General features: G+C 48.6%; 1 protein-coding gene across 3 annotated transcripts in view; it reads left to right on the plus strand.

Annotated features, from left to right (window-relative positions):
• Positions 1-26,213, plus strand: part of PMEPA1 (prostate transmembrane protein, androgen induced 1) — a 39,664-nt gene extending 13,451 nt beyond the window's left edge. For 2 of the 3 annotated variants that reach the window (XM_062504903.1, XM_062504902.1), the window contains 3 exons: positions 19,194-19,348; positions 25,161-25,214; positions 25,310-26,213. In XM_062504903.1, coding sequence (XP_062360887.1) covers positions 19,194-19,348; positions 25,161-25,214; positions 25,310-25,879 — 779 coding nt within the window. In that variant the 3' untranslated portion in view covers positions 25,880-26,213. Of the gene's footprint in view, positions 1-2,230; positions 2,270-19,193; positions 19,349-25,160; positions 25,215-25,309 lie in introns of all 3 variants that reach the window. The other variant, XM_062504900.1, reaches the window with a different exon arrangement.
• The last annotated feature ends 469 nt before the right edge of the window (positions 26,214-26,682 follow it).

Consider the following 26,682-nt stretch of genomic DNA (forward strand, 5'->3'; position numbering starts at 1 on the left):
GGTTCAGGCTGGCTTGTCCCACACATCCCAGATCATGGGCAAACATCTTGGATGAGACATGATGGGGAACACATGCCCACACGTGCACAGGGTGTCACCTGTCTGTGCACACTGCATCACCTGGGCTGTGGAGCAGGGAGGGGAGAGACTTTGCTTTCTACCCTTTTGGAAATTTAGCCAGAGAAAAGCTGATCCTGATCCAGCCAGCTGCATACACAGCGTTGCTGTTTCTCAACCTTTAAATTTTCTTTGGACTCCCACCCTTCTGGGTCTCCTAAGCCATTTTGGCATCCACTTTTTCCTCAGACTCTACATTTTACTTTTGGGACTCCCACCCTTTTTGGCCTCCAGTCTTCTTTTGGCCTTTCACTCCTTTCCAGCCTCCCACCCCTTTTCAGGCTTTGTGCAGTGAGCTGGCTGAGCAGGAGGAGGTCCAAGCTTGTTGCCACACGTTGGTGTTTGGCTTGGTAGAATCCCTTCCTTTCCCTTCCTTTCCCTTCCTTTCCCTTCCTTTCCCTTCCTTTCCCTTCCTTTCCCTTCCTTTCCCTTCCTTTCCCTTCCTTTCCCTTCCTTTCCCTTCCTTTCCCTTCCTTTCCCTTCCTTTCCCTTCCTTTCCCTTCCTTTCCCTTCCTTTCCCTTCCTTTCCCTTCCTTTCCCTTCCTTTCCCTTCCTTTCCCTTCCTTTCCCTTCCTTTCCCTTCCTTTCCCTTCCTTTCCCTTCCTTTCCCTTCCTTTCCCTTCCTTTCCCTTCCCTTCCCTTCCCTTCCCTTCCCTTCCCTTCCCTTCCCTTCCCTTCCCTTCCCTTCCCTTCCCTTCCCTTCCCTTCCCTTCCCTTCCCTTCCCTTCCCTTCCCTTCCCTTCCCTTCCTTTCCCTCCATGCCCGTTCCAGTGGGGTGGTGGTGCACATGGACCTGGAGGCTCTCAGCTGCCCTTCTGCATTCAGGTGACACTTCATGTTTGCAGGCCCACTTTTTAACACCTCCACGTGAAGCATCTAAATCAGCCTGACTTCACATCAGTGAGCCTAGCCTGTGACCTCCTCATTATTTAGCTGCTGCAGTAATTTACAGTGACTCTCATCCTTAATCTTTTTCTGGGATTAAAAAGTTGCTTTTCTCTGTCCTCCCAGGTGCATGGAAAGTAACTTTTGAAGCTTTATTTGAGAGCAGCGATGTGCTGATATATCCCTTGAGCCTGCTCTATTGCTGCAGAGGCAGGGCCAGGGTGAGGAGCGGGTGGTGTGTCCGTGGCCCCAGCGTGCCGTGTCTGGCAGCTACTGCCTCCCTTGCTCTCGGGTTCAAGGTCACTTTTATAGGCCAGTAGGACTCCTTCCGATCAGAGTGAACTAATTAGTACCAATTAATGATGATCAGTGACAGACAGTTCTTAAAGGCTTCATAAAAGAGTCCTGCGTACACGTGTTTCTCTGGCAAACCTCCTGCGGGATGCAGAGCTCCCACCCAACCCAGAATGTCTCATCTTGCCAGGCACTGGGGAGGATTCGTGTCCTGTAATCCCTTCAGTGTTTCAGGCAGTCACACACTGATGGGTGAGAGAGAAGTCATGAGTTGTCTTCTGTAGTAAACTTTTTGTTGCTTTATTCTCCTTACTTGAAAATTCATCTGCTGGTCATTGTTCCTGGGGTATTGTGCAAGATTTTGCTGTGGCTCTTCCTCTTCAGCACTCCACAGCTGCTGCCCCTGCTGTGGGCATGGGGTGTCAGAAGACTCCGAGCTTTCACCAGGCTCAGCAGCACGTGGGGCTGAGCTGTGTGTTTGCAGAGGACACAGAATGTGATAAACAGCCCATCAGTGCCTTGTAGTGCAGAGTGCTGCCCTGGTCCAGGGACTGGCAGTCTGGCACTGCTGGATGTGGCAGGGAGGTCTCTGGGGTGGGCTGAGTGATCCCAGAAACTTCACAAACCTCTGTGAAGTTTTGGCGTTGCCATCAGGTGAGATCAGGAGAGCAGTCCTGGGGAAGCAGGGGAGAGAGGAACGGGACCTTGTGTGGCAATGTCTGGTGTGGGAAAAGCACGTGGGGTCATTAGCCAGGAGCGGTGGCACCTCTGGTACTGCTGGGCCTGTGGAGATGGTGGGAGCAGGTGTCTGCTGGCCACGGGGAGCTCTGCCAGGACGAGTCCCCAGGAGGGGAGCTGGGGTGTGTGTACAGCCGCTTGGAGGTGGCTCCCATCACTGACAGATCCTTTCTGTTTTTCTTTCAAATGTCTCCAGGCACTGAATGTTTAGGTCGCACCTTTCCAGGTAAACTGGGTAAGTGAAGTATTTCAAGAGTTGCCAAGATCTAATTGTGAAGGCTGATTGCATGATTGCAGCTGCTGTACCATAAACACCCCGGTTACTGCTCCACGGGACGGGTGGGACATTGCCTGGCCCCCAGAGCAGCAGGTACCTGCTGTTCTGCTGCCCAGGGGATGCAGTGGTGTCTTCAGAGGCTGACTATGCAAACCTGCTGGTTTTTGTCTGTTCATATCTGGCTGCACTTTGGTGCACTCCCTGGATGGGATTTTTTTTTCTTTTTCTTTTGCTGTTCACTGTAGAAACATGTTCAAAAGCTGTCACTTTAAGCACCAGTGTTCTTTTGTTTGCTGCTACTCTGGCAAACTGATGAGCAGTGTTACCTTGAAGAGACTTCGGCTCTATTTTATGAAAGTACAGTAGTTGACATCCTGAACATTTTTAAGCCATTGGATGTGGGACTTCTGCTGAGTGTGGCCAGAGATGCCCAGGTTCAGCACAGATGAAACCAGGCATTGTAAGCCCTGTTTAACCAGGCTTCTGGATTTGAGCTGAACCTGTTTGCAAAAGAACCTTTAAAAAGACACTGTTATAATGTTTATGGGTCTGTCTCTCAGTTCAGAATCAAGTTCAGGACAGTACCTCAAAACTAAGGTGTCTTTGCTCAAATTCTGCTGGGGAAGAACTAGCTAAATACAGTGTTAACAAGTGGTGAATAAATGATTTTAATAAATGGCAAATCAATTGCTATAGAGCCTGGAAAGTCAATAGAGCTTATGACCTTGTCTTATAACCACACTCACATCCTTAACATGCTTATAATGCCTACAGATAATTTATTAGTCTTTTATCAAGCATCAGTTAGTAAAAGTCATAATATAAAATGTGAGGGAAAAAAATAATTATTTCAGTCCCTTTATTTCGAGCCTGGTGGCACAATTTGGTTGCACAGCAGGATAGTCCTCACTTATGTAAAAAAGCTGTAAGACACCACCGGTCCCCCAGCAGCGTTATCATTATTGTGGTGCAGACATCAGGCAGGGGAACCGTGGGAGCCTGAGGCTGGGATCAGCCCGGGAGCTGGGACACTCACACCAGCCCCTAGGGAAACTGTCCTGCAGCAGTCAATGGTTTATTTACATTTATTTTATATTAATGCCTTAAGATCTCAGCAGATCAGGCGGGCAGAGGGAGCCGCGGTGTCCCAGTGCTCTCGGCTGCTGCTTGGGGCGTTTTTACTCCAGCAAAAGGTGTTTGGCTGTTGCTCCACGGTTGTAAAACTCACACCCGTTTTCTTGTGCTGTGATTTGGGAAAGCGTGTGAGCGAGGATGTGTTGGAGCTGTGCTGCTCTTCCTGCTTTCCCTGGTCTTCCCATTCTGTGTGTGTGTGTGTGTGTGTGTGTGTGTGTGTTTGTGCCTCGGGGAGGAAGGCAGAGATGCAAGTGAAAACATGCGGTTTTCTTAGAATATAAATAACAGAAAATTAAGTATAATTTTTGTTTGTTGTAGAGTCATTCCCTGCAGTCTCCAGTTGTTTGCTCCTTTGCTGCACTCCTGTACTCTTTGGGGTTTTTTTCATCTTACCAGATGGATACTATTTGGAGTGTGCTGCAGGACACTAGCGATCTTGCTGCGGGGTTAATTGTGCACCCAGTGAAGAGCTGTGCTTGCAGACATCAGTGCATGCCCGGGCTTCTGAAAGCCCGGCCTGCCAGACGGGGCTGCCTCTATCAGACGGCTTTCTGCCTCGCCTTTGTTGTCTGGGTCCTTGTCTGCAGCTCCAGCCTGGCCCGGCATTCCCAGACATCGCCACCTCCGCCAACCCCGTCCTCCCGGAGCGTCCTGGTGCTGCCTGCGGAGCCAGAACCCCAGGGACAGATGCCCGTGCCCATCCCAGAGAGATGCCCGTGCCCATCCCCGTGCCACCTGGGATAAAGCCCTGCACGTGGTGGGTCGGAACTCCAAACCTGGGCAGGGAGCAGCGCTATCTCCCGCAAGGGAGGTTTGGCTTTCACTGAGCTTTTTTTTCCCTTGGTTTTTAAGGTATTCCACTATCTCCCTGGTAACTCCTGGGTGTTTGTGGTGTGGATGTCAGACTCTTGGATTCCTGTAAATGACTTGAGGATCCCTCTTGTGCCTGCTGAGAGGGAACAGTTTGGCTGAGCTGCAGCCTCTGCCCGGATCTGTGCACTGGGGCATGGCCAGGCACCACTGTGTCCCCTCCATGGGGAGTAAAAGAAGAGGTGCTGCAGTTTCTGGTGGATTTTCTGTCAGCTCTCCTCTTCTCACAGAGGGTGGCTTGGAAATGGGTATGGGGAGGAAGGAGATAATTCCCTTAACAAGTGGCTGTTCATCTTATTTAGGAGGAGATACATTCCTTGAACTTTTCAAAATCAAAGGGCAGGGTGGAGGGTTTGCACCAAGCAAAATTCACATAGCTAAACATGTAAGTACATGAAAATGTTTGATTTCTTAAAAGTTTGGGTGAATTCTGAGAGAACCTGCATTATGCTTTGCATTTACTGCGATGCTCCCCTGTGAAAATGCCAGTGTGCACCACTCTTTATCTTACTGTTGTATGTTTGGGCATTTTGTTATATTAGTCTTAAATGCATTTGTTTCCATAGCTGCGTGCTGCTGATAAAATCCCAGTGTGGGATCTCTCAGTCTCCCTGCGTATGTGCATCAAAAATAAATCCCAGGCAGTTTTCAGGAGGATGAGCTGCTGCCATGGCAGGTGCCAGGCTGTGAGGAAGTTCTGGCTGGACCCTGCTGAGGCTGCAGGTGTGGCATCTTGCCCTGGTGCCACCACCCAGTGTCCTGCCACAGCTCGTGGCTCTGTTGGTGCCTCAGTAGTCCCAGGGACCTGGAGCACCTGGGGAAAGAGTTGCCACAGGACTGGTTTTGGAGATGGAGTAGGAGGTGACAGAAGCAGGGGGAGAAGAAAGTCCTTGTCCCTCACCTTTTTATTGCGTAAGGTATGGATGTGGTGAGGTGTACTAGTGAAGGATTGGCATCTGGTTTGCAAGTAGTGATGCATTGGCATCATCTGTCTGCTGATTGGCATCAGCATCTACCAGGATACTGAAACTACTCTCTTGCTCTGAATTCACTGTATTCACCATCAGCTGTTGATAAATCACCTCTCATCAGAAGGAAGTGGGGATTTAATGGTTGCTTAAGTGATTTCAGTTGCTGGGTCTGGTTTTGCTTGGTCTCAGGCTGTAATTCCAGAGCTCCAACCTGGAGTTGGTAGGAGGAGGGAGGGTTCCCTGCAGCTGCCTGAAGTGGCTGCTGGCTGTGCCAAGGGTTGCAGATCCCTGTGGATCGGTGCCACTGGGCCAGTGAGTATCCCTGATGCCCAGGGTGGCACCACACCCATGCCACCATGAGTCACACTGGTTTTTACATCTGTACAGCTGGGCTGGAGCACATCTTCCAGGAATTTACATTTCCTTCAGGACCACTGAAACGAAAGGGTTTTGTTTTGCCCAGTGTTCTGGTGTGTGGGTTCCCGGGTTTGCGTGCAGCCCCACTCTGTGCTCAGCGCTTCTCCTGCTGCCTGTGCTGGCATGGTCAGGGCATGGTCCAGGCATGGGATCACCCCAAAATCTTATCCTGAGGGTACATGGGGGTGGTTGGCCGGGAGTGCTTCCCCTCACTGCTCTGCCAGGGGTGTCCTTAGCCCCCCCGGATGCTCTCTCTCCTTTAATGCATCTTTTTAAGTACTGGGTAATAGTGTTTTCTTTCTGGCAGAGATGAACGAGGGCTTTTAATAGGTCTTTTATTTTCTCTTCATGCAGTTCCATGGCAGTAACCTGCCATTAGCTCCAGCATTTATTTAGGGTATTTGTATTTTTATATGTGAGGACCTCAACACTGGGAAGCCAAGGGGTTTGATCAGGGTCACACAGGAAATATGTGTTAAAGCTGGGACTTCAGCTTTTCCTGAATGTTGAGCTGACCTCTAGGCTTGGCAGAGAGGGAACGTCTTGGTTTGTCCCCTTTTAATTGAGCCAGCCAGGGAAAGCAAAAAATAAAGGCTCTGTAGAATGAAGCATGCATTTCTCTTTTGCTCTTTCCTGTTGGCAATCTGCACGGGGCTGGAATTGCAGGATCACCGTGCTCAGGAGCTTGAGGATGCTCTGTGCAAAATACACGGAGGCAAAGAGAAACCCGAGGCTGGAAATCTGATGGGCTCTTTCACCTCCACGGGTTCCAGCTGCGCTGGGAAGTGGAATCTGCCCTGCAAAGCCTGTGCTGGGGAGGAAGGGAGGGCTGTGCGTGCCGCCTCCCCCGGCAGCGGTTCGGGCGATGCTGCGGCTGCAGCTGGGGCTGCCTCGCTGCTCCTGCCCCGCAGCGCCTCTGTGCCCGCCTTGTCTGAGCAGCCCCAGTGTGCCGGAGCACAATGCTCCCTTCACTCCCCGTCAGACTGGAGGTCTAGACGCTCTCCCTGCCTTTTGTTGTCAGGGTCACAGGTTAGGGAGCGTTCCCAGCTCCTTTTCCCTCCGCTGATCAGGGATTGCTCCCCGCACGGAGCGCTGCGCCCCTCCCTGGGAGCCACCCCGCTACCCAAACACACTCAGACTTAAAATTATTGTGGCAGCTCCCAGAAAGAAATGTGCTTTTTGAAAGGCCGTGGGGAACACCCCCACTCCAGTTCTTGCCGGCACAGATGCTCAGCTGACACCGGCTAAATAGAAACCTTTTAGCCCTTGCCAGTAAGTCTGGAGCAAACTGCCAAAAAGCATCGAGGACCAAGACACAAAACGAAGTCAGGCCTGAGCAAAGTACTTGCAAATGAAGGATGGAACTGAAGTGTTCTGTCTCTTGATTTTTAGCACATGAGGTGCTTCATTTTTTTTCCTAAATACAATGGTGGCATTTTAAAGGTTTTCAGCAGATACAAAGCAAGTAAGTCCCCTAGCAACAAAGGGAAGGTTTTTCCCTTAATGTGGGCTTTTTTAGCATGAAGCATTTGTGAAATTTTGCTTCCCTCTTAAAGGCAAGTTTGGCTGAAGGAGACATTTTTAGTGGCTTTTAGACATATTTAGAGGGACTTGAATATGGGATGTTGACCCTGCCCTAGCCCACCCTTGTCAGCCTTGCCCTGGCCAGGAGGGGCCTCTGGGCTGTTGCTCCTTGTCTGGAAGAGGGAGGTGCAGAGGAGGGAATGGTTTGATAAAGAAGTTGAGAACAACTTTTTTCTTCTTCCTGGCAAGAAGACATAACAAAAAATTGGCAGGTTCATGCTTTTTAATATTGAATTATAATCTATTAAATAGTCACAGGGAGCCAAAACCTGAAATTGTTGTTAGGCACTGCTCTTGGTGAGATGAAATGCTTCTGGATCTGGCTCACTTCTGCATTTTATGTGTGTGTGCATATGTATCATGTGTGAAGAATGAGTCTATGAAGCTCAAATAGAGGTTTTAAATAGAAATAATGCTGGCAGCTCTTTCTCCCTGAATCCAGGGCTATTATGTGTCTGGCTCTTGCCAACATGAATTGCAGAGGAAGTTCATGTGAACTCTATGGCTTTGACAGCTGCCCAGCCATGATGGGTTCGAAGCCCAGGCACTGTTGAGCAGAAAGTGATGACATTTTTTGGTGTTTCTTCTTTTCAGAGTGTGGGGGGGACAAAGGTATCCCACCCCAGACCTGGCACATGCAGGTACAGGCATGTTGAGCAGTGGTGGCCCAACTTCTTCCCCAAAGCTTTTACCTGTTGTCCCAGATGTTTCCACTCTCAGGGGAATGTCACTGATTTGCACTGCCTGGGGAACATGAGGGGAACACAGACTCACCCCACTGGCAGTGGTGGAGACCACAGAGCCCTCAAATTTGCCCCTCTTGCCCCTGTGGGAATCCTCATGCACCTGTGTGCAGTGGGAACGGTTTGGAGTTAATTCCTCTGCAACCCAGAGTGCAGCAGATGATGCTGCTTGTATGGAGTGTAGGGGGAAATAATGTTAAATTAAACTCTCTGTAAGAGAAGAAAAGCATCCAGCCCCATTCTTTACTGCTCATTTTAGTAATTTCTTCCAGATAACCTACACATCTGTGTCAGTGCAATTAAAGCAGAAATTCTATCTAATGAACAGTTGTAGCCCTTGGGCTATTGCGGAATGAACAATGAAGTTAGAAACAGTCTTATTAAAATAATAATTAAGAAACAAGGGTTGGGAGACCGAGGGAGGTGCAGATGAGGTGGTGGTGGGATTCTATAGGGTGAGGAGCAGAGAAGAACTGAATTCAGGCTGGTTCTGGATTTCCAGGGGTGTCTCTGACTGTGACCCTCCCCTGTAGAAGGGACTGGGCAGTGGGGTTGGACCCGAGGCTGGGCACAGGGTCGTGCCAGGGGCAAGTGGTCATGCCATGTCAAACAAAAGCCTCTCAGGCTAGTCTTGCACTGGGGTGGAAGTGTTGGCCCAGTGTGGCCTCATCATGGGCAGCGTTTGCCCTCCTGTTCAGCAGATCAGGAATTCTGCCTGTGTATTTTATTTTGGGGTTTTTTTTGGTTCTTCGACAATTGATAAAGCTCAGAGAGGAAGGAGAGTCTTTCTTGTGTCAGACAGGATTATATTTTTGTTTTGTTTTTTCTGGAAAACTGTCCTTTCTCAGTAAAAAACCCAACACACTGCACACCCACATAGTTTGCTTTAACTTTCTTTTCTTTTTTGCATTCCTGAGGACTGGAACTGAGCAGGCTCAGCTGTGTCAGTGATGGGGTCTGGCCAGTTTTTCTCATGTGATACAGTTTATTCTTCTGTTTCTAAGTAAATAACAACAAAAAAATCCTTTTCAGTGTTGTTAACCCTTGGGGTTATAATAGTGTTTTTCCATGAGTCATCATTTTATGCCAATAGATCAGTTAAAACTTGGAGCTGGCCTTTTTGAACTTAATACACTCCTATTTAGAAATGCATGTGTTGCAGGAAGCTACTGACATCTCAGATTAATAATTTTTTTTTTTTTTTTAAATCAAATGCCATAAAAAAGAGGCCAGACAAATCCCACTGGAATGATACATTGGAATTATTTTAGTGGGATTTATATCTACGAGCTGTGGGGGTTTTATGGTTTGTTTTTTTTTTTTTTTCCTTTTGAAATGGTTGTGAACCAGAGTGATTACTTATCATTTTCATTTTAACTCCATCTGACAAATCGTTTTAGATGGAGAAAGCAATACTGCATCTTTAAATGGCTACTCTGTCAGCGCATCTTGCAGGGCTTTAAATGCCCTTTGTTATCGCAGTCTAGACAGGACGCAGGCGGAATATTTGATATGTTATAAGGCAGAGATGTGACAAGGTTGAATTAATTTACTGGCTTATTTAAAGCTGAATTTCGAAACATTTTTCCTTACAAACTTGTGTTTTTCTCTCTCTATCCTGTATTTTTTCCCCCCCGAAGTTCATGCAGTATGTTTCAACTGTTTAGACTGGGAGAGGAGACATTGGCTTACTGCAGCCTGCAGTACTTTAATTGCCCTTTTTATGACTGTCTAGACATCATGCAGATGCATGTTTGTGGTGAGAAGACATTTCCCCCTCTGGTTATACGATAGTCTGAAACCTTTACATTCCCTATCTCCTTACCCCCTCTGCCTTGGAATGCGCTTTACTCCCTCCATCCCTGAAAATCACTTTTCCCCTCAGTTTTATTTTTTGAAGGACGCTTGGGCCCCCGTTTTCCTGCTCTTTCGCACATGCTGGTGTGCAAACGCTTGCTGGGGATGGAGGTGTGAGCAGGGGTTGGCTGCCCCGGGGGTGTCCCCGCAGCCCTGGGTGCGGGTCCCGGTACCAGCGAACACATCGGCGGGCTATGAATGGGTGCGGAGTTTTAGTTATGCAAATCGATGCATTAATTAACCCCGTTGCTATAGCTACTGCTTTATTGTTAAATGCAGTGAAAAGGGGACAGGCTGTGTCCATGGATAATCCTCCCGTCGGTGCTGTGCCCTCTCCCGCTCTGCCGAGCGCCCTGCGCCCGGTGCGGGGCAGCTGCCGCCCGCATCCCGCATCCCGGCGGGCAGGTGGCGGGGCAGGGCCGGCCCCACCGCGGCCGGGATGGGCCAGCCGGGGCTCCTCCGCCTCCTCCCGAGCCCATTGTGGGCCCTGACCCGGGGGTCGACTCCCCGCAGCCCCCCTGCCCCCTGTGTCTGGGGATGGGACGGGGGGAGCGGCACAATGGGGCGGCAGGAGGGACGCAGATGGACCGGGATGGGGATGGGGATGGGGATACTCGGGGGAGGGGGCAGAGCACCCCGGGATGGGGATTGGGTTGCTTGGGGAGAGCAGGGAGCCCCAGGATGAGGACGCTTAGGGAAGCCCGGGGTGAGGATATTCAGGAAGGGCAGATGACCCCAGCCCTATTCTTGGCCCCAAATCCCATCTGTACCTGGCCTTCTCTTTGTGTGTGCCCTAAAATCTAAACATGCAGAGCCCCCCATGAAACAGACTTCCCAGCAGATCTGCTGTGGGAGTTAAAACCTTTCTCAGGCTGTTGCTGCAGCTGAGGTGGAAGTAAATTTATTACCTTTAATTTTGTCAGATTTGGGGCGGTTGTACTCACCTCCCCCATTCACTCTGGTGTGTGTGTATATATGTATAGATATATAAATAATTTTTTTTCACATCTCTGTGAGAGTGTGCACATGCATTCACTCCCATCTGGTGGTATCGGCCAGTTCAGACCAGTTCAAGAACTGAACTCAAATCCTGCAGTGACCAGACACAGTGTGCCTTGTCTGAGCATTTGCATGCATTTTGCATATCTTTTTCCCTGCAATGCATAATTTTGCCTGTAACTTAAGATTGTCCTTGTTCCCTGGGAGTAACTTGCCTTGTGAAGGGTCACTCCTCTGGCGAGCGGGAGCTGCAGAGTGGCACAGATGATAACGGTGCTTGGGAAGAGGCAGAGCAGGGAGTGTTTCCCGTTTTTTTGGCCCTGGACGGTGCTGAGGAAATCCGGTTGCAGTTCCAGCCTTGTCATGACCTGTGTGGCTTTGGCCAGTTTGCTCAATCTGGGTTTCAACACCCGTCTGCGAGCCAGGGCAGCCCCTGTGGCACTGCTGCCCAGGGCTGCGTGTCCTGGAGCCCCTGGGGGAGCTGCAGCCTCAGGACAGGAGCACGGCAGGGCCCCTGGCACCGTTCCCAAATGTCAAGGGGCTCCTTGGGGCTGTGCTGGTTGATAAGTGAGGTGGTATGGGGGAGCCATGCTAGTACTAAGTAGAAATTCTGGAGGATCATAGGTTATCCAGGCACAATTCGGGCTGTTCTGTGGCTTTTCTGCACCTCAGTCTTGTCCCTGAGCTGGGTGCTGGGTGTGAGTTGATGGGTGTCATGCTCGTGGCAGGGAGGTACAGGCACTGCTGCTGTCTGTGTGTCACTGGAGGTGCCCCTGCATGAGCACTGGTCCCACAGGACTTGCTGGGCACCGTGACAGGGGTTGGGCGCTGGCCCTGGGGCACCTGGAGCTGCTTTGGGCTCTGGCAGGGTCATGGATGAGGGCACTGGGAATTGACCGGTGGGTGGTTTGATCCCAAGAATAAGTGGAAATGGAAACTTTCTAGGGGACAGCCAGGGTGGAGAGACACCTGGTGAAAGCCGGTGTGCAGAGCACTTGTTCAGCTGGGAGAGGCTGTGTTTGGTGCCGATGACGTCCAGAAACCCCCATCTCCACAGCCCCGTGCCATCTCCCTGCTCTGCTGCTGCCTGCCTTGCTGTGTGCACAGCAAGTGCAGCCTGCTGGGTCCTCGTGACCTCCAGAACTCAAGGAGCTGGGTGGGCTAGGTGACAGGTAAGCTAGGCTGGGCTGGGTGACAAATGAACCCCGCATTCCCTGGGAGCAGGCTGCTGCACTGCTAGGGGATGCAGTGCAGGTGGATGCAGCTGAGGGAGGCTGCAGGTGTCCTGCTAGCACGAGGCAGCTCCGTTGCAGACACAGGGCTTGGGAGGAAGGTGGAATCAGAAACCAAATCCCTGTAATTGCCCCTAGCTTTCTGGAGAGGGGGCAAAGCCCTCCCTGCGTGGAGCACTTGCTCTCCTTGGAGTGTCCACGTCTGGCAATTTGTCTGTCGAAACAGATGTGGGTAGCGACAAACATCTATTTCTATAACTAGAAACAAATTTGGTAATTGCCTCTTTCAACAGGACTTGCTCAAGCAGGAAATGAAATTCCTAAATGGCAGTTAGCAAAAGTATTTATAGCTAAGTTCATAAATAAGATGTGCTTTCCTTTGTCATGAATTTTTGCTGGCTGGAAGGGGAAAAAAAACCTCTACAGTAGCAAGCCACATATTGATCAGGAGTGTTTCCAGGGTATACGAAAATACTTATTTATTAATGTGTTTATTTTTACTGGTTGTTAGAAATACCCCTGACAAACAAAACCTATTTGGTCTTTCAGGGTCAGCTGGTGGGGTTTGTTCCGGATATTGTGCGCTGTGTTTTTTCACTCATTATGTGGTAGAATGTTTTTTTTCTAGTTCAGGCTATTTATGATTGCAGATGGTAAACCCTTGTTTTTGTGTCCCTCTCTCCTGGTGCTTTTGTTCACAGGGGTGGGTGATGTTCTGCCCTCACCCCTGCCCAGACACCATCCAGGCCTGATGCTATTGTGCTTCCTCTTGGGAAGCATGAGATATTTTGGATGTTCTCAGCTTGGTAGGGGCCATGAGCCCTGCTCAACATTTTCTAGTGAGCAAGCAAATTTACTTGTCTTTTAAGTGCAAAATCAAAATTACTTTATTCTTTTAATCCAGTTCAGCTGTTCTCACCCTTGGGAGTAACTTCAAAAGCCACGTACTCCTTGCAGTCATCTCAGTAGGCTGGGATCAGCCTGACTGTGTGTGAAATACCCTGTGTAAAAATCCTGGAAAAGGGGAGGGTGAGAGAAAAAGGCTCAGAAAAGAGAGAAGAGGTTGGCATATGCAAGATTTCAGAGAGTCTGTGTGTCCCAAAGAACCTTGTTAATTCTCATTGCTCTGAGGGAGCTGTTTCATGTCTTTAGGGGTTTCTCTAAACAAGTGTCCAGCTGACAGGTCTCTGCTCAGAGCCAGGAGGCGTCCTGGCCAACAGAGCTGCTGACCCCAGCTCTCACATTTGCCATTTCCCTGTAAAAGCTGAGTTCTGCCATGCTGATCCTGCCTCTCTGGCCCTTGGATGTGTGTCCCACTCCACACAGCTGCCACCGAGCTCGGGAAGGTCACCTTCTGAAGACAGGCCTGGTGGTGCAGCCAGGACAGTTGCTGCGTTTTTTAAGCATTAAAAAATGTTCTGAGCCCCAACCAGTCTGATATTTCTGTGACTGTTAAGCATGAGATGGGGCTGTTTCCTTTAAAACAAACAGAAATGAGAGTGAGGGATGAAGCCATCATCTGCCAGTGACTCAGAGGATGTGATGCTTGATTACCTGGGGTGACATCTAAAGAAAAAGAACTGTATTAAACGAAGTTACAGCCCAAAGATTGGCATTATGAGCAGGACTTCTTGAGGTCCTATCCCCTGTTTTCCAGCAATGATTTTTTTCAACTGGCTCCTTTTCTGAGTCTCACTTGCTCCCTCCTGTCCCATCTCAGCCTGTCCTTACTGGTTCATGTGCTGTCATTTCTGCTTGCTGCATCAGAATTGACTGCGCTGAATCCAGAAATGAAGTTTAGCTGTTAACTGTGCTGATGATGCATGAAGCATCCCCAAAATGATCTCTTCCCAGCTGTCCTGCTGTTGTCCCAGGCCCGATCTGGTCTCTTGGATGCCTCGGTGTTGCTGCAGCTTCAAGGTGCTGCCAGTCAGTGCCAGCAGCAGGGCTGTCAATATTGAGATCACATTCTGTATCTCTCTGCAGTGCTTTGTTCTGTCCTGTAAACAAACACAACTCTTGACAATCTAACGGGCCCTTTATAACTGGTTTTATGGAGGTATTAGAAGATAAATGTAGCAGATGCTAATACAAAAATAGTGCAGTAATGACTTTGCCTGCTCTGATTGTTTCTAAGATGACCTAGCAGATGAGCGAGGGTGAGTAATCTGCCATCTGAATTTCTTTGTTCTTTCATCTCTGCTGTCCACAGCTTCTGCGAGAGAGAACACTCTTTAATGAGAATAAGAGTATGTGTGTGTGCAGGGATGTGTAAGAGTGTGTGTGAGTGTGTTAAGAATGCTTTACTGTGTGTGTGTTAAGAGAGTGAGGGGATTTTTTAAACTTTTTTTTCTTAGGAGTTATGGCTAGCGCAGCTACATTTCTTAGCTGTTATCTCCTGAGTAATTTCACTTTTTCTCATCACTTCTCACATGATACACAATTCCAGTACATATAGAAATTGTAATTGAAGCTCAGGGATGACTGGTTTGACCTGCAGATGTGTGTTTTACATGGTTGAAAGCACAGGTCCTCTTGGCTGAGACCCTGCCTGTAAGCTGTCCTGTCCACCTGTAAATGATAGGTGTAGTGCTGGAATGATTGCAGCAAAACACAGGTTTTGGTTGTTTGGGTTTTTTTTCTCCTTTGTACTTGTGGTGGTTTGGAGACTTTGTCTTCTGCAGATACTCTGTGTGGAAGGAAGAGCATTAATAAAGTTTATAGGAAGCATTTTATGAACTGAAATGTAGCTGTAAAGGCAAGGCAATGCATTTAAAATGTAACCCAGCTCACCTCCCCTATTGCTATGAGGGTCCCCCCAGCATCACCATTGACTCAAATCACTCTCCCTCCTTGTAAATAGATTAATTAATTTTAACCTGTGGGTGCCAGTGTTTTGTTGACAAGGACTCGAGGAAGCTCCCAGATGGACCTTCCTGCAGCAGCTTCTGTGGAGCCATGAGCATGGTCTGCAGTGGGAGGAGAGTGGCTGGCACCTCGATGCGGGACCCACACATAAATCCATAAATTTCAGACACTTTATGGTCGTGGTGACCGGGCAGCAGGGTGGGCAGCAAGGGCATGAGCTTCTTCTAAATACAGGAGAGTGGAGTGCAGAGGCTTTGGGAAGCAGAATATCTTTATCACTCCTTAATACATCTCCAGGATCCACTGCCAAGCCCTTGTTCAAGGCCACGCGTGGTTTGAAGTGGCAAGCGAGCAGCGAACGTGAAGAATGGGACGTGACAAGTGCTTCTCCTTGGTCACGAATACCCCGTTTTAGGGTGGGGAGGATCTGGGGGGAAAAAAATGCTTCGTTGCAAAACAGTTGCACGCACAGTGCCCGGCTCCCGGAGCTGCCGCGTCTAGACAGAAAATACGGAAAAGCAGGTTGTGTCACTTAAATGTGATGTCTGAACCTGTTAGTTTGAAATGTATTCTGGAATAAAAATTATGCAAAATTAAATTAGTGTGACCTTGCCTTGCATTTGGAGGCGGAATATGCCCATCTTGTAAAGCCTAGTGCATTTATAACACTTCCCTTGGGGAAAATTACAGAGAGAAATGGAATGAGGTCTCTTCTAATTGAAAAGTGACAATGATTAGGAAGCCAAATACAAAATGTGTTGAGTGTTTTTTTTCTTGTTTTGTTGTGTGTGTGTTTTTAAGAATACCAGTAGAATTATAAATTATGTGCTTTGCAGTTTGGCTTGTTTTTCATTCCCCAAAGGCTTTTTATTAGCATAGCAGCTGAATTGCACTTGTATAATAACATATTAACTCAAACTTTGGGTTTTTAATGATCTTTCTTCATTAGTTTGACTGAGCTGCTTGGATAAAAATCTTACTGAGTATATCCAGCTTTCCAGTGTGTTGGGTTTGTTTTCCCTTCTGCAGAAAAGAAGCCCACGAAGACAAGTTAAAACAGAGGGAGAGTTGGCAGAAACTTTGGTGCCTCGAGTGGGTATGAGTCTCTTGAAACATGAAAAGCACAAATTGAGTATGTGTGGGTTTTTTGGTTGTGTATTTTTGGTTGGTTTTTTTTTGTTGTTTTTTTTTTTTTTTTTTTGGTTTGACTTTTATTTTACTTTTTTCCAAAGGCCAGATTAGGCAACCTGAGTGTTCTTTGGATTAAAGCTCATCCCTGGATATGGGATGGGTTTGCTCCTGGGCATGGTGAGGCTCCTCAGAACCTGGGCTTGGGGTAGAGATGGGGCAGGAGGAGCAGCAGCATCCCCTTTGTTCTGATAATCATCCTGTGCTTTCCTGTGGCACCTCTTGGTGAGTGTTGTGTAATCCCCAGTTACAGCAGTCCCAGAGTGCTGAGGGATGGAGGAGACACTGGTGTGTTGTCCCAGATGCTGATGGAATTCCCACCCTTTCTTCTGCTTCAGGCTCTGCTGGCTCTGTGTCTGTGTGTGCAGGAAGCCTGGTTTAGGTCATTTGTGAGTGTCACATCTTGCGTGTTCCTTTCTGGGAAGGAGCTGGGGCAGCACTTCCCAATGGCCAAAATTTCACCTGTGTCACTGAAGCACCAGGACCAATTTAGCAAGGTTTGGTTCATTTAAGGCATCTCTTGTTCTAGGAAAGGAACTTTACTTTACTACTGCTTTGGCCTTGTTTTTCTTTAGAAATATTACCCCTTTTAACAGAAAAGGAAGTTTTCCATCACTGGCTTCATTTATATTTTTTCTAATGTTTTCTTACCGTGGCCAAAGCATATGCTACATTTTGAGTCTGAAGTGACTCATCTTCTTAAAAACATTTGGGGTTTTTTTGCTTAGTTTTTTCTTTTACATAATGATTTGTGCAGAAGATGGGCTTTGCACCCAGGCTGGGTCGCTGCTCTGCTGCCCACAGGGAGGGCAGGCACAAGGCAACTGGGATCTGGCTCTTCATGGGTGGCCAGGGGAGCACCTAGGGGAGCTGTGGGGTGCCCTGTGCCTGGCTGGGGTGCTGGGGCTTCACCCTGCTGGAGGCTGGGGGCTGCTGCCAGTGCTCAGTTACAGCTGGCACCAGGACATGTCTTTAGGATGTGTAGGGACACCCCTACACAGTGGGGGTGATGTGGGAAGAGTCATTGTGCCTCTTTAAAATGGTTTTGCATCATGCCTTTTCCCAACCCTTTAGGTTTTGGTGTGGTTGTGCCTGTGGTCAGTCTGAGTTCTGCTCAGAAGCAACAAACTCCTGTTCCAGCCAGTTCCTCTAGCACAGTGCACCAGGGGCAGCTTTCAGGTCCCACAGATGAGCTGTGCTGCTTTGGGACTGGATCAAATTTATTGGAATATGGTTTTGTTCCATGCTCTTCCTCTCACAGTGGTACTGGGCAACTTGTTTGGGCTGCTGTGAAAGACCCACAGCTTGTATTTTATTCTAGCTAAAAAGCATTTTTAAGACAAAACTCCTGTACAATGTTTAGCTTTTAATCCCTCTCTTCCCACCTCATGTGCAACCTGCCTGAGTAGAGGCAGCTGTGTTTTAGGGGTGCTGGAAGGATCTGGCCTCCAAGTCTCTCATCCATCCAGCTCAAAGTGCCAGATAAGGCTCCTGCTTTCAAGACAAAATTCTGCTTTCTGCAGGCAGTGGGCAGAGCTGGTGGAGCATTTTGGGCAGTGGCAGAAATAGCTGCTGTTTAGCAGAAAGAGCTCCAAGGTAACTGGCAGCACTCACCACCTGGACTGTTTTCTTGACATTTATTTGCTTTTACTGGCACTCAAATGCCACCTGTCAGGAGAAAACATTCCATAAATAAATAAATAAATAAATAAACCAACAACAGCAACAAAACCTAATAAATTTACCTGACTCAGCAGAAGCCACCCCAGCTGGTATGAGTGGTGCCCTTTGAGGTCTGGTGGGCCCTGCTGTGTGTCTGCAGATATATATGTGTGTGTCTGTACTGATTAAATATAGATGGCAGCATCCATGATATATTAGGGCATGGCTTTCCCCAACTGGATTTTATAGCTGTCACTGCTGAGAAGCAAATAAAGTGTAAATCCCCAGAATGATTGAATTTTGCTGTCTGGCCCCTCCTTTATGCCGGGCATTGGAGTTGCTGCTGCCCAGTCCTGGGCACTGCTGGCATGAAGGAGGCTGGGGGTAGTGACTGAGCAGTTTGGGAATGGCATGTACTCCCTGGGCAGCAAATTCATGGAAATAATGACCCAGCACAGTGTTTGCCTCCAGTACTCAATTTTCCTAAGCCTCAGAGAGGTGTGAGGAATTATTTCCTTACGAAATTTTAGGAGCGGCTTCTTGCTGCCTCCTGCCAAGTGTCTGCAGAGTTAACTGGATAGTCTGTTGTTTGCTTGTTCTTGTTTGTTTGGAGGGCTTTTGGCAGTTTTCCTTTCTGCCAGCTCAAGCCACTCAAGCTGCCACTGTCAGCTGGCCCAGCCCCGAGCTGAGGGCTGCCTGGAGCTGTGGGATGTGGCCCCATGGCAGATGCATCTCACCCATCTGGCGTCTCACCCAAAAAGCAGGAGGTCTCCCTGCCTGATTCCTGAGGTGGGTGGGCAGCCTCGGGGGTGGGGGTCTGCCACTGCCTGCTGTGCTGTCCCCTGTCCCACCACTGTCTGACCCCTGGGATAGAGGGGACGTGTGCTTGTGCAGGGATGTGCCGAGGGGGGCTCAGTCCCATCCTGCCCAGAGGAAAGAGTGGTGGTGATGGGAAGAGAACTGCAGAAATTTAGCTGAACTGTTTCATTAGGATGAATTATGTTGGTTCATGGCTCAGCAGCCCCAAGAGAGGCACGTGAGGCACTGGGATGCTCCTGGCTTTGTGCCCAGTGCTGAGGACACCCAGGAAGTCTTTGGGAAGTCCAGTCTGTGCTGTAGCTGGGAAACCCTCTGAAGTACAGATTGTCTGCAAAGATCCCTCCTGGAGACTGTTCTGTGACACTGAAAAAGTGAACGAATGAGGTTTTTGTGGGCTCAGGGCACACAGAGCCCACGTGGGAAGGCTGTAACAGGAAGGATGCAGTGTTGTCAGTGTTGTCTCAGCCACTCCAGTTGTTCTTGTGCTCAGTTACCTGCTGCTGATGGCTCAAAGTCTGTCTGTCTGTCTCTCTTGCAGCGGAGTTGGAGTTTGTACAGATAATCATAATCGTGGTGGTGATGATGGTGATGGTGGTGGTGATCACGTGTCTGCTGAACCACTACAAGCTCTCTGCACGATCCTTCATCAGCCGGCACAGCCAGGGCAGGCGGCGAGACGAGAACCTCTCCTCAGTAAGTCACACCCTGCTCTTCCAGCCACACATGCCAGCTTATGTTTGGCCTTGGCATCGTCTGTCGGTGTTATTGGGGGTGGGGGGGCATTTTAGGGGAGCCTCTGGCTCTTTAGGGCTCTGTGTGTGCTAATGTATGGACAGCTATAGCCTCTGCCTTTGCCCTGAGCTTTGCAATTTGGATTTTATATTAATCAAGTGACTGCACGAGGCTGTTCTTGGCATGTCCTGTTCCTGAGATTACCACCCTGAGCTGGTTGGGGTTCATATGCTTTGGTTTAGCAGTCCCAAACTGTCCAGTCCTTTGGCTCCAGTTAGAATCTCAAAAGACTATATAAAAACTTCCTGCCTGCCCTGCAGAGATCAGGAAATCCTGATTGGCTCCAGTTTTCATCAGTGCTGCTGCCATTACTGCAGTGGAAGGGGCAGAAAACACTTGGCAGCCAGACAAGCAGAGACCTCTCCAAGGGGATGTGCAAGAGGCTCTCTGTAACACAGGCTCCTGGCTTCATAAAAGCCCGAGGAGAAACGTGTGAATTGTACCTCTGACAGGGATTTGAGGGGAAGACTTGCCAGCCTCGAGGCAGATGTTGGTTCATGCAATTTCCTCAAATGTAGTGGCTCAGAGAGACTTAGGATGTATAGAGAGAAGGCATCACATTTTCTTGGAGGGTGAGCATGTATTGTTCACTGCTGCTGCTGTGGCTCTGTCTCCAGTGCAGGGATGTCTTGCACTGATACTTTTCATTTTCAGCATTCATCCTGAAGGGTCTTGGAGCCCTTTAAACAGGGCTCCTTCAAGGTCCCTGCTGCGTGCCCCCTCCTCTGCAGGCTGCCAGGGCAGGCTGGACACAGCCCTGGTGCTGTGGGGTGCTCTGTGTGAGGCTGTGCTCCCCTGAATCAAATCTGTATTTGCTGCAGGAAAAACATCCAATTCGGGAATTGATCGGGGTTTATTTTTCTTCTATTTTTCCATTTCTCTTCCTCTATTTTTTAATTTTTTTTTTGAGTGATATCAAAGATCTTTCCCCCAAGCCAGCCTTCAGTGCAGTTTCAGGCTGCCCAGGGCTGTCCCTTGTAGCTGCTGTTTGTGTCACACACCACACGCAGCAGACAGAGGTCCCTTCTTGGCCACTTTGGGAAGGAGAGCTGTGCAAATCCCAACCCAATTACCCCCCCTCGTTCTGTGGGCTGTGGAACCCCTCTCCAGAGGGCAGGGTATGATCCCAGCTCAAGGGTCAGAATGCTGGGAATGCCTGATCCCAGGGGATGCCTGATCCCACGTTCCACCAGCTGGTGTGAGGGTGGAGGTGGCTCAAGCACCTCCTTGCTTTGGGGATCACAGCCCAGCTCCCCACACATATCCCAGCTCTACCCCAAAGTCTTACATTCCTCTTACAGTCCCAGCAGCAGCAGAGTGTGGGCATCCAAGCACATGAGTTATTTAAAATAGCAGAAACATTGTTTTCCCATTTTCAGATTCTTTCACTGTATTACATGTCCAGAGTGTTTTACCTGCACAATGCCAATTGTGTCATTTTACACTTTCAAAGCAAAGTTCAGATCAAGCCCTCTTTATTTTAATACAGTATTTTCTATTTTCTTAAGTGGCCTGCTTTTTATTTTCTGTAAAAAGAGTTAAGAAGGCTAACGTGAAAAGAAAAGAGAAAATCACACGGAGCTGTACCAAAAATTTCAGGTTGAATGAAAAATTGACTCTAAAAAACAACTATTTGTTCCCCTTTATTATTATTTTTGTATTTTAAATTTTACCAGGCCAAAATTTCCAGCCATTTTTTGGCTCAGCTCACTTACTTATTCAGTCTTCAGACACATCAGTGATCAAATGGCTTTTTAGCAGTGTTTGACATCTGTGCCTCTGCTCGACCCCAGTGAGTGTGTGGAGTCTTCAAAACCTTTTTTGGAGCTAAGGAGAGAAATAGGAATGTATAATTTTGAGTTGGGATTTTTTTTTCCCCATTTTTATGGTTGTTCCCCATCTCCCTGCCCTGTCCATGCTGTGTGTGCAGCACTGATGGAGTGGCAGCAGAGATTACCTGTGGTCCCAGCACCCTCCTGATGGGACAGAGAAGCCCCTCATGTACTAATGAGGGGGAAGCTCGTTAAGGTGGGATCCAGCATCACAAAGACCTTAAAGGCAGCCCCTTTCAGGGTCAGCACAGCGTGTCTGTCAGTGGAGAACAGCTCCAGTCTGAAGGAGGGCTGGAGCCTGGCAGGCAGAGGCCACACTGGGCTGGATACTGGTTTATGCAATGCATTAAACTTGCACTGAACTGGTGTTGGGCTTTTTGAATCCCAAACTTCATTTTGGTGTCGTGACCGCAGATGAGCACTGGAGCTGCATTCACGCTTTTCATCTGCTGAAATATTAAAGCAGTTCATCCCATGGTCAGGATGCTGCTGGGTCTGCTGGAGTTGTCCTTTTTTGTTGCTGCAGCTCAAAAATTACAGCTGAAGGAGAAATTAATTTCCCTAAAGGGTTTTTTAATGCAGCTCTCTCTGGCAAGCAGTTTTTGTATTGCTTCATGCGTTTCTCCATCACTCTTCTCACTGTATTTAAACTCTTGTCTCCTCATGACAAGTACCTTTTATTTTCCAGAACTAAGAATATTTAAGAAATGCTAGTGATAAATTTTTTTGCTATAAGGATGGCCCCATCCCTGCAGTTTTGGAACAGTGGTATCCCACTCCACCAAGAAAAAGTAGTGCAGATGCAATTTCCAAGCAGACCTTTGTTCTCCAGAATAGAAAATGAGTCTTCCTGAAGGCTCAGAGAGTTAATCTGTACCATGCAGCTTTACAGAGAAAATTCCCTGACATCACTAGAATAAGTAGTTCTAAAAAAGTTGAAGATTGATGTCTAAAAATAAATTTCAAAGTAATTTTAGGTTCTGCAGCAAGTCCTGCAATACTTGCAGAGGCTTTTACAACTGTGTCACTCACAAGACAGCAGAATCTCACCTTTCATTTCAGAAACCTGTGGCTTTCTAGACTGTTCATTGTTGAGATTGATTCAAGTCCTAACTATTCAGAAAATCAGAAGTGGGTGAAGAGAGGCTGAGGGTTTGCAGTGATGTTGCTCCTCCTGCAGTTCTGCTTGGCTCAGTGGGACCATGGATCCATCCCAGGGCCAAAGTCAAGGCTAAAAGCAGGGATGTATTCTGTCTCTGAGGCTTTGCCCTCCTCTGACTACTGATTTCCAGCAGTTTTAATCTTGCTATGGAGTTTTCAGTGGAGCTGAGCTGCTCCCCAGATGGTTTTGTGGTAGTGTGTGTGGCAGAGGTCTGTGTTGGGGAGCACTGGGTGCCTGTGGTCGGTCAGCCATGGGCACAGGAGCATGGCCAGATCCTGGAGTCCTGGGAGAGGTGGTTAGTAATGGGTGCAGAGATCCAGCTCCTACAGAAAATGGGACTCCTGCCTGCTCCTCCTCTCTCTGCACATCCCATTTTAATGCTGTTTCTACTGTTTGCTACTCTTGCATCCACGTGTTGCCCAGGGCATCATTCCTGGACCTCATCTGTACAAACAGATGAATGGTGTGTGAGCCAGAGCTTTGATTCCAAACGCATGGGCAGGATCTTGGTGCAGGCTCTGGGTGAGTGGGCACTTAGGGGTAGGGCATGTTTTGGGTGGAGCAGCCCTGCCCATCAGCTGCCACGGCAGGATGTCCCAGCTGAGCCTGGCAGGGCTGGGAAGCACCAGGCTGCAGCCACCCTCGTGGGAGCTGGCTGACATCACTCCCGGGAAAGGGGGGAGCAGATGGGATATTGCCATGGCACTGCCCACTGCCAAGTTAAATATAAAACATCTAGCAGAAGGCAGCGGGGTACTCGCTGCTCAGGAAGTCTGCCACAGGGGCACAGCAAAGTAAACACAATTTTGGGAGTGCTTCCCGCTCCTGCCCGCTGCTTTGGCGTCCTTTGGGATGAGGTGACGGGCTGGCAGCGCCTGTGGTGGCACTGGGAGTCCTCCCTGGGCCTTTTGGTGTCAGTGCCTAAGCACAGAGTTGGAGGTGAGGGTTTGTCCTGTGGTAGATGAAGTTCGTCTTGGATCTTTTGGGAGCTGGGGGTGTTTGACTGCAGACTCTCCCTGCAGGCAAGAAGTCCATGTAAAATGGACCAGACTGAACAGTGGATGCCTGTGTAAACAGTTGCATGTTGGAGTCTCGAGGTCTGGAATGATGCTTGGGAAGGGCCATGGGGCTGCAGCTCAGCCAGCACATTCCTCAGCTGTGGCCAGGGAAGGTGCTGGCATTGTGGCACCTCACCTCTGCTCCGAGGAGGTGCTCCTAAAAAAGCCATGGGGAAGGGGGAAGACTCATTTCCATTGAAATCACCCTTTTCCTTGCACTGGCACCAGCCCTGCCTTGAGGTTTGTGTGCAGGGCTGAGCTTCAAAACACAGAACCTGGTGGATTCTCCCCATACCTGATACCATGTGCTACACCAAAGGAGAAAATATATTCCATCACTGGGGAAAAATGAGAAAACAGGAAGGTGGGGGATATAGTGGGTGGTTTCTCTGGAGATTTTAATGTGGTGCTGTGTTTGGGGCAGGTAGAGAAATAGGAATTTTCATAAGAGGAAGGTGTGTGGTTTTGCTCAACCAGCCTCTCAGTGCAACAGTTTAAAGGCAAAAGGGGGTTTCTTTTTCTCTTGGCATTTTTTTTCCTCTGGTGCTAAATACTTCTGCCTGTGCCTGGCTTACTAGTGCCAGAATTGGAGATTCACCTGCAAGGAACTGGGAAGTTCCAAGTTATAATTACAAGCCTCCTGGCTGTTTTCCTCCAGCTCTGCCTGCCAGAGGGATGTTGCTATATGTGAATATTAGCAATATTTAAATATTGCAGATCCTAAGGCAAAAATGTCTGGGGTGAACAGTGCGTGCTCGGAGTATCACCAGCAGATGGGAAGAACCTTTGTTTGTTTGTTTTGATCATGAATTGTAAACTAGTCTCAGGTTTTGGGGGAAACTGTGGCTTCACCGTGCCTGGGGTTGTTGGCACTGAGGTTTGGATCTCAGGATCAGGATGATTCTTGCAGTGTAAGAAAGCCTCTACACTTCAGTCCCTCAGTCTATTTAAGCCAAAGATTACTTACTCTTTGGGGAAAAAATACTCTGAAACCTTCCTGTTGCTACAGTTTTTTTCTTTTTTTTTCTTTTTTTTTTTTTTTTAGTCAGAACAAAATTAGGCTTAACATTTGGTTATTCACTTATTATCTTTATTTTCCCATGATGTCCGTGGTTGTGAGCATCAGAATGTGGGTGTGAGGGGGTTTTTTTTGGGTTTGGTTTTTGTTGTTTTTGTTGGATTTTTTAAATCTTGTCATTATTTCACGGAGCATTTTTTGATGTCTTGTGAATCACCCACGGCTCATGGATCGCAAATTGAAAAATACTCCTCTGGCATGTTTGAACCTGGAAAGAGCTGCACTGGGGGTGGTAGGGGGGAAGTCTGCAAACTGGAGAGGGTTGTGTGCTGGTGCCATTCTCATCGTTCATCCTGCGAACGATCCGTTAAATGGAGACGGAGGTGCAAGAGGAGGGAAATTTTGGTCCGAAGGGGCGTTTGGAGCAGTGATGTGGTAACACTCGAGCACGTATCCATCCAAGTGATGCCCAGCACGCACGGTCGTAGCTGGAGACGCTGGTTGGAGTTGGTGCAGGCGGGGCGGGAGCACGGTGGCGGTGTCTCCTCTGGGTGACACCTGGCACAAGCTGTTTGCAGGAGGAGCTTTAACCCCCGCCCCGGCATCAGACTCACCCTGCCCTCTCTTCTCCTTTCCCCTGCAGGAGGGAAGCCTGTGGCCTTCGGAAAGCACCGTGTCGGGGACCGGCATAACGGAGGTGAGGGCGCCGCGGGTGCCACCGCCCGTCCCTGTGCCCCGCTGTGCCGCAGCACCTCACCCCTCTGACCCTCTTTGCTCTGCTCTCCCTTCCAGCAGCAGATCTACACCCCGCGGCCCAGCGAGCGCCTGGCAGTGCCCTCCTTCCTGCAGAGGGACCGCTTCAACCGGTTCCAGCCCACGTACCCGTACCTGCAGCACGAGATCGACCTGCCGCCCACCATCTCCCTGTCCGACGGCGAGGAGCCCCCGCCCTACCAGGGACCCTGCACGCTGCAGCTGCGCGACCCCGAGCAGCAGATGGAGCTCAACAGGGAGTCCGTGCGGGCCCCCCCAAACAGAACCATCTTCGACAGTGACTTGATAGATAACTCCGTGTTCGGGGGGCCGTGCCCCCCCAGCAGTAACTCTGGCATCAGTGCCACGTGCTACGGCAGCAGTGGCAGGATGGAGGGGCCGCCACCGACCTACAGCGAGGTGATCGGGCACTACCCCGGCTCCACCTTCTACCAGCACCAGCAGAACAACAACGGGATGCCCCCCATCTTGGAGGGCAGCAGACTCCATCCCTCACAGATCAATGGCCTTGAGAGCACAACCACGACGACGATGACGACGACGGCGTGGAACAAAGAGAAAGAGAAACAAAAAGGGCACCCCTTTTAAAAAAATTAAAAAAAAAAGGAAAAAAGAAAAAAAAGGCAAGAAAGTAAATGAAACACTCTGCACTTCTCATTAAAAGAAAAAGGAGAGAGAGAGAGAGTTGAGGAAGATGAGCAAAGAAAAAAAAAAAAAAAGAAGCCCTTCCCCATCTCTCCATGTATAAATATTTACTTGTTATGTCTGGTCTGAATGCACAAGCCTACCAAGCTTGCAAAAACATTTCTTTATTGAGCTGTGTCTAGACGTTTAAAAAGGAAAAAAAAAAAAATCAACTGTAGTCTTTTTTTTTTTGTTTGTTTCTAGTTGGGCTGTGTGTGAATGCTTTTTTTTTTTTTTGTTTGATTATTTCACTTATCTTTAAAAACAAAATATTTGCACAAAAACCATTTTGTTTAAAGATCTGCAATATAAATATATAAATATATATTAAAAATAAGAGAAAGTGTATGTGTAAGGAGCAGGAGTATTTTTGTATTAGAAGAGGCCTATTCAAAAAAAAAGTTGTTTTCTGAACTAGAAGAAAAAATGGCAATTTTTTGAGTGCCAACTCAAAAAGCATGTATTACATTGTAAAAAAAACAAAAAAACAAAAAAAAAGTCAAAAGCAGGGGTTTAGAGTTATTTATATAAATGTTGAAATTTTGCACTATTTTTTAATATAAATATGTCAGTGCTTGTGTTGGTCAAAGCCTCTATCATGTCTACCATGAACCTGTTAAGGGATCTATGTGGAAGTGAAGAACAAAGTAGCTGGAAGGGGAGGAGGATCGCTGGAGTGGAGATGCCAGCCCTGGGAGGAGCGGTGA

This window comes from Cinclus cinclus, chromosome 18 (assembly GCF_963662255.1).
Source record: "Cinclus cinclus chromosome 18, bCinCin1.1, whole genome shotgun sequence".
Lineage (NCBI taxonomy): Eukaryota > Metazoa > Chordata > Aves > Passeriformes > Cinclidae > Cinclus > Cinclus cinclus.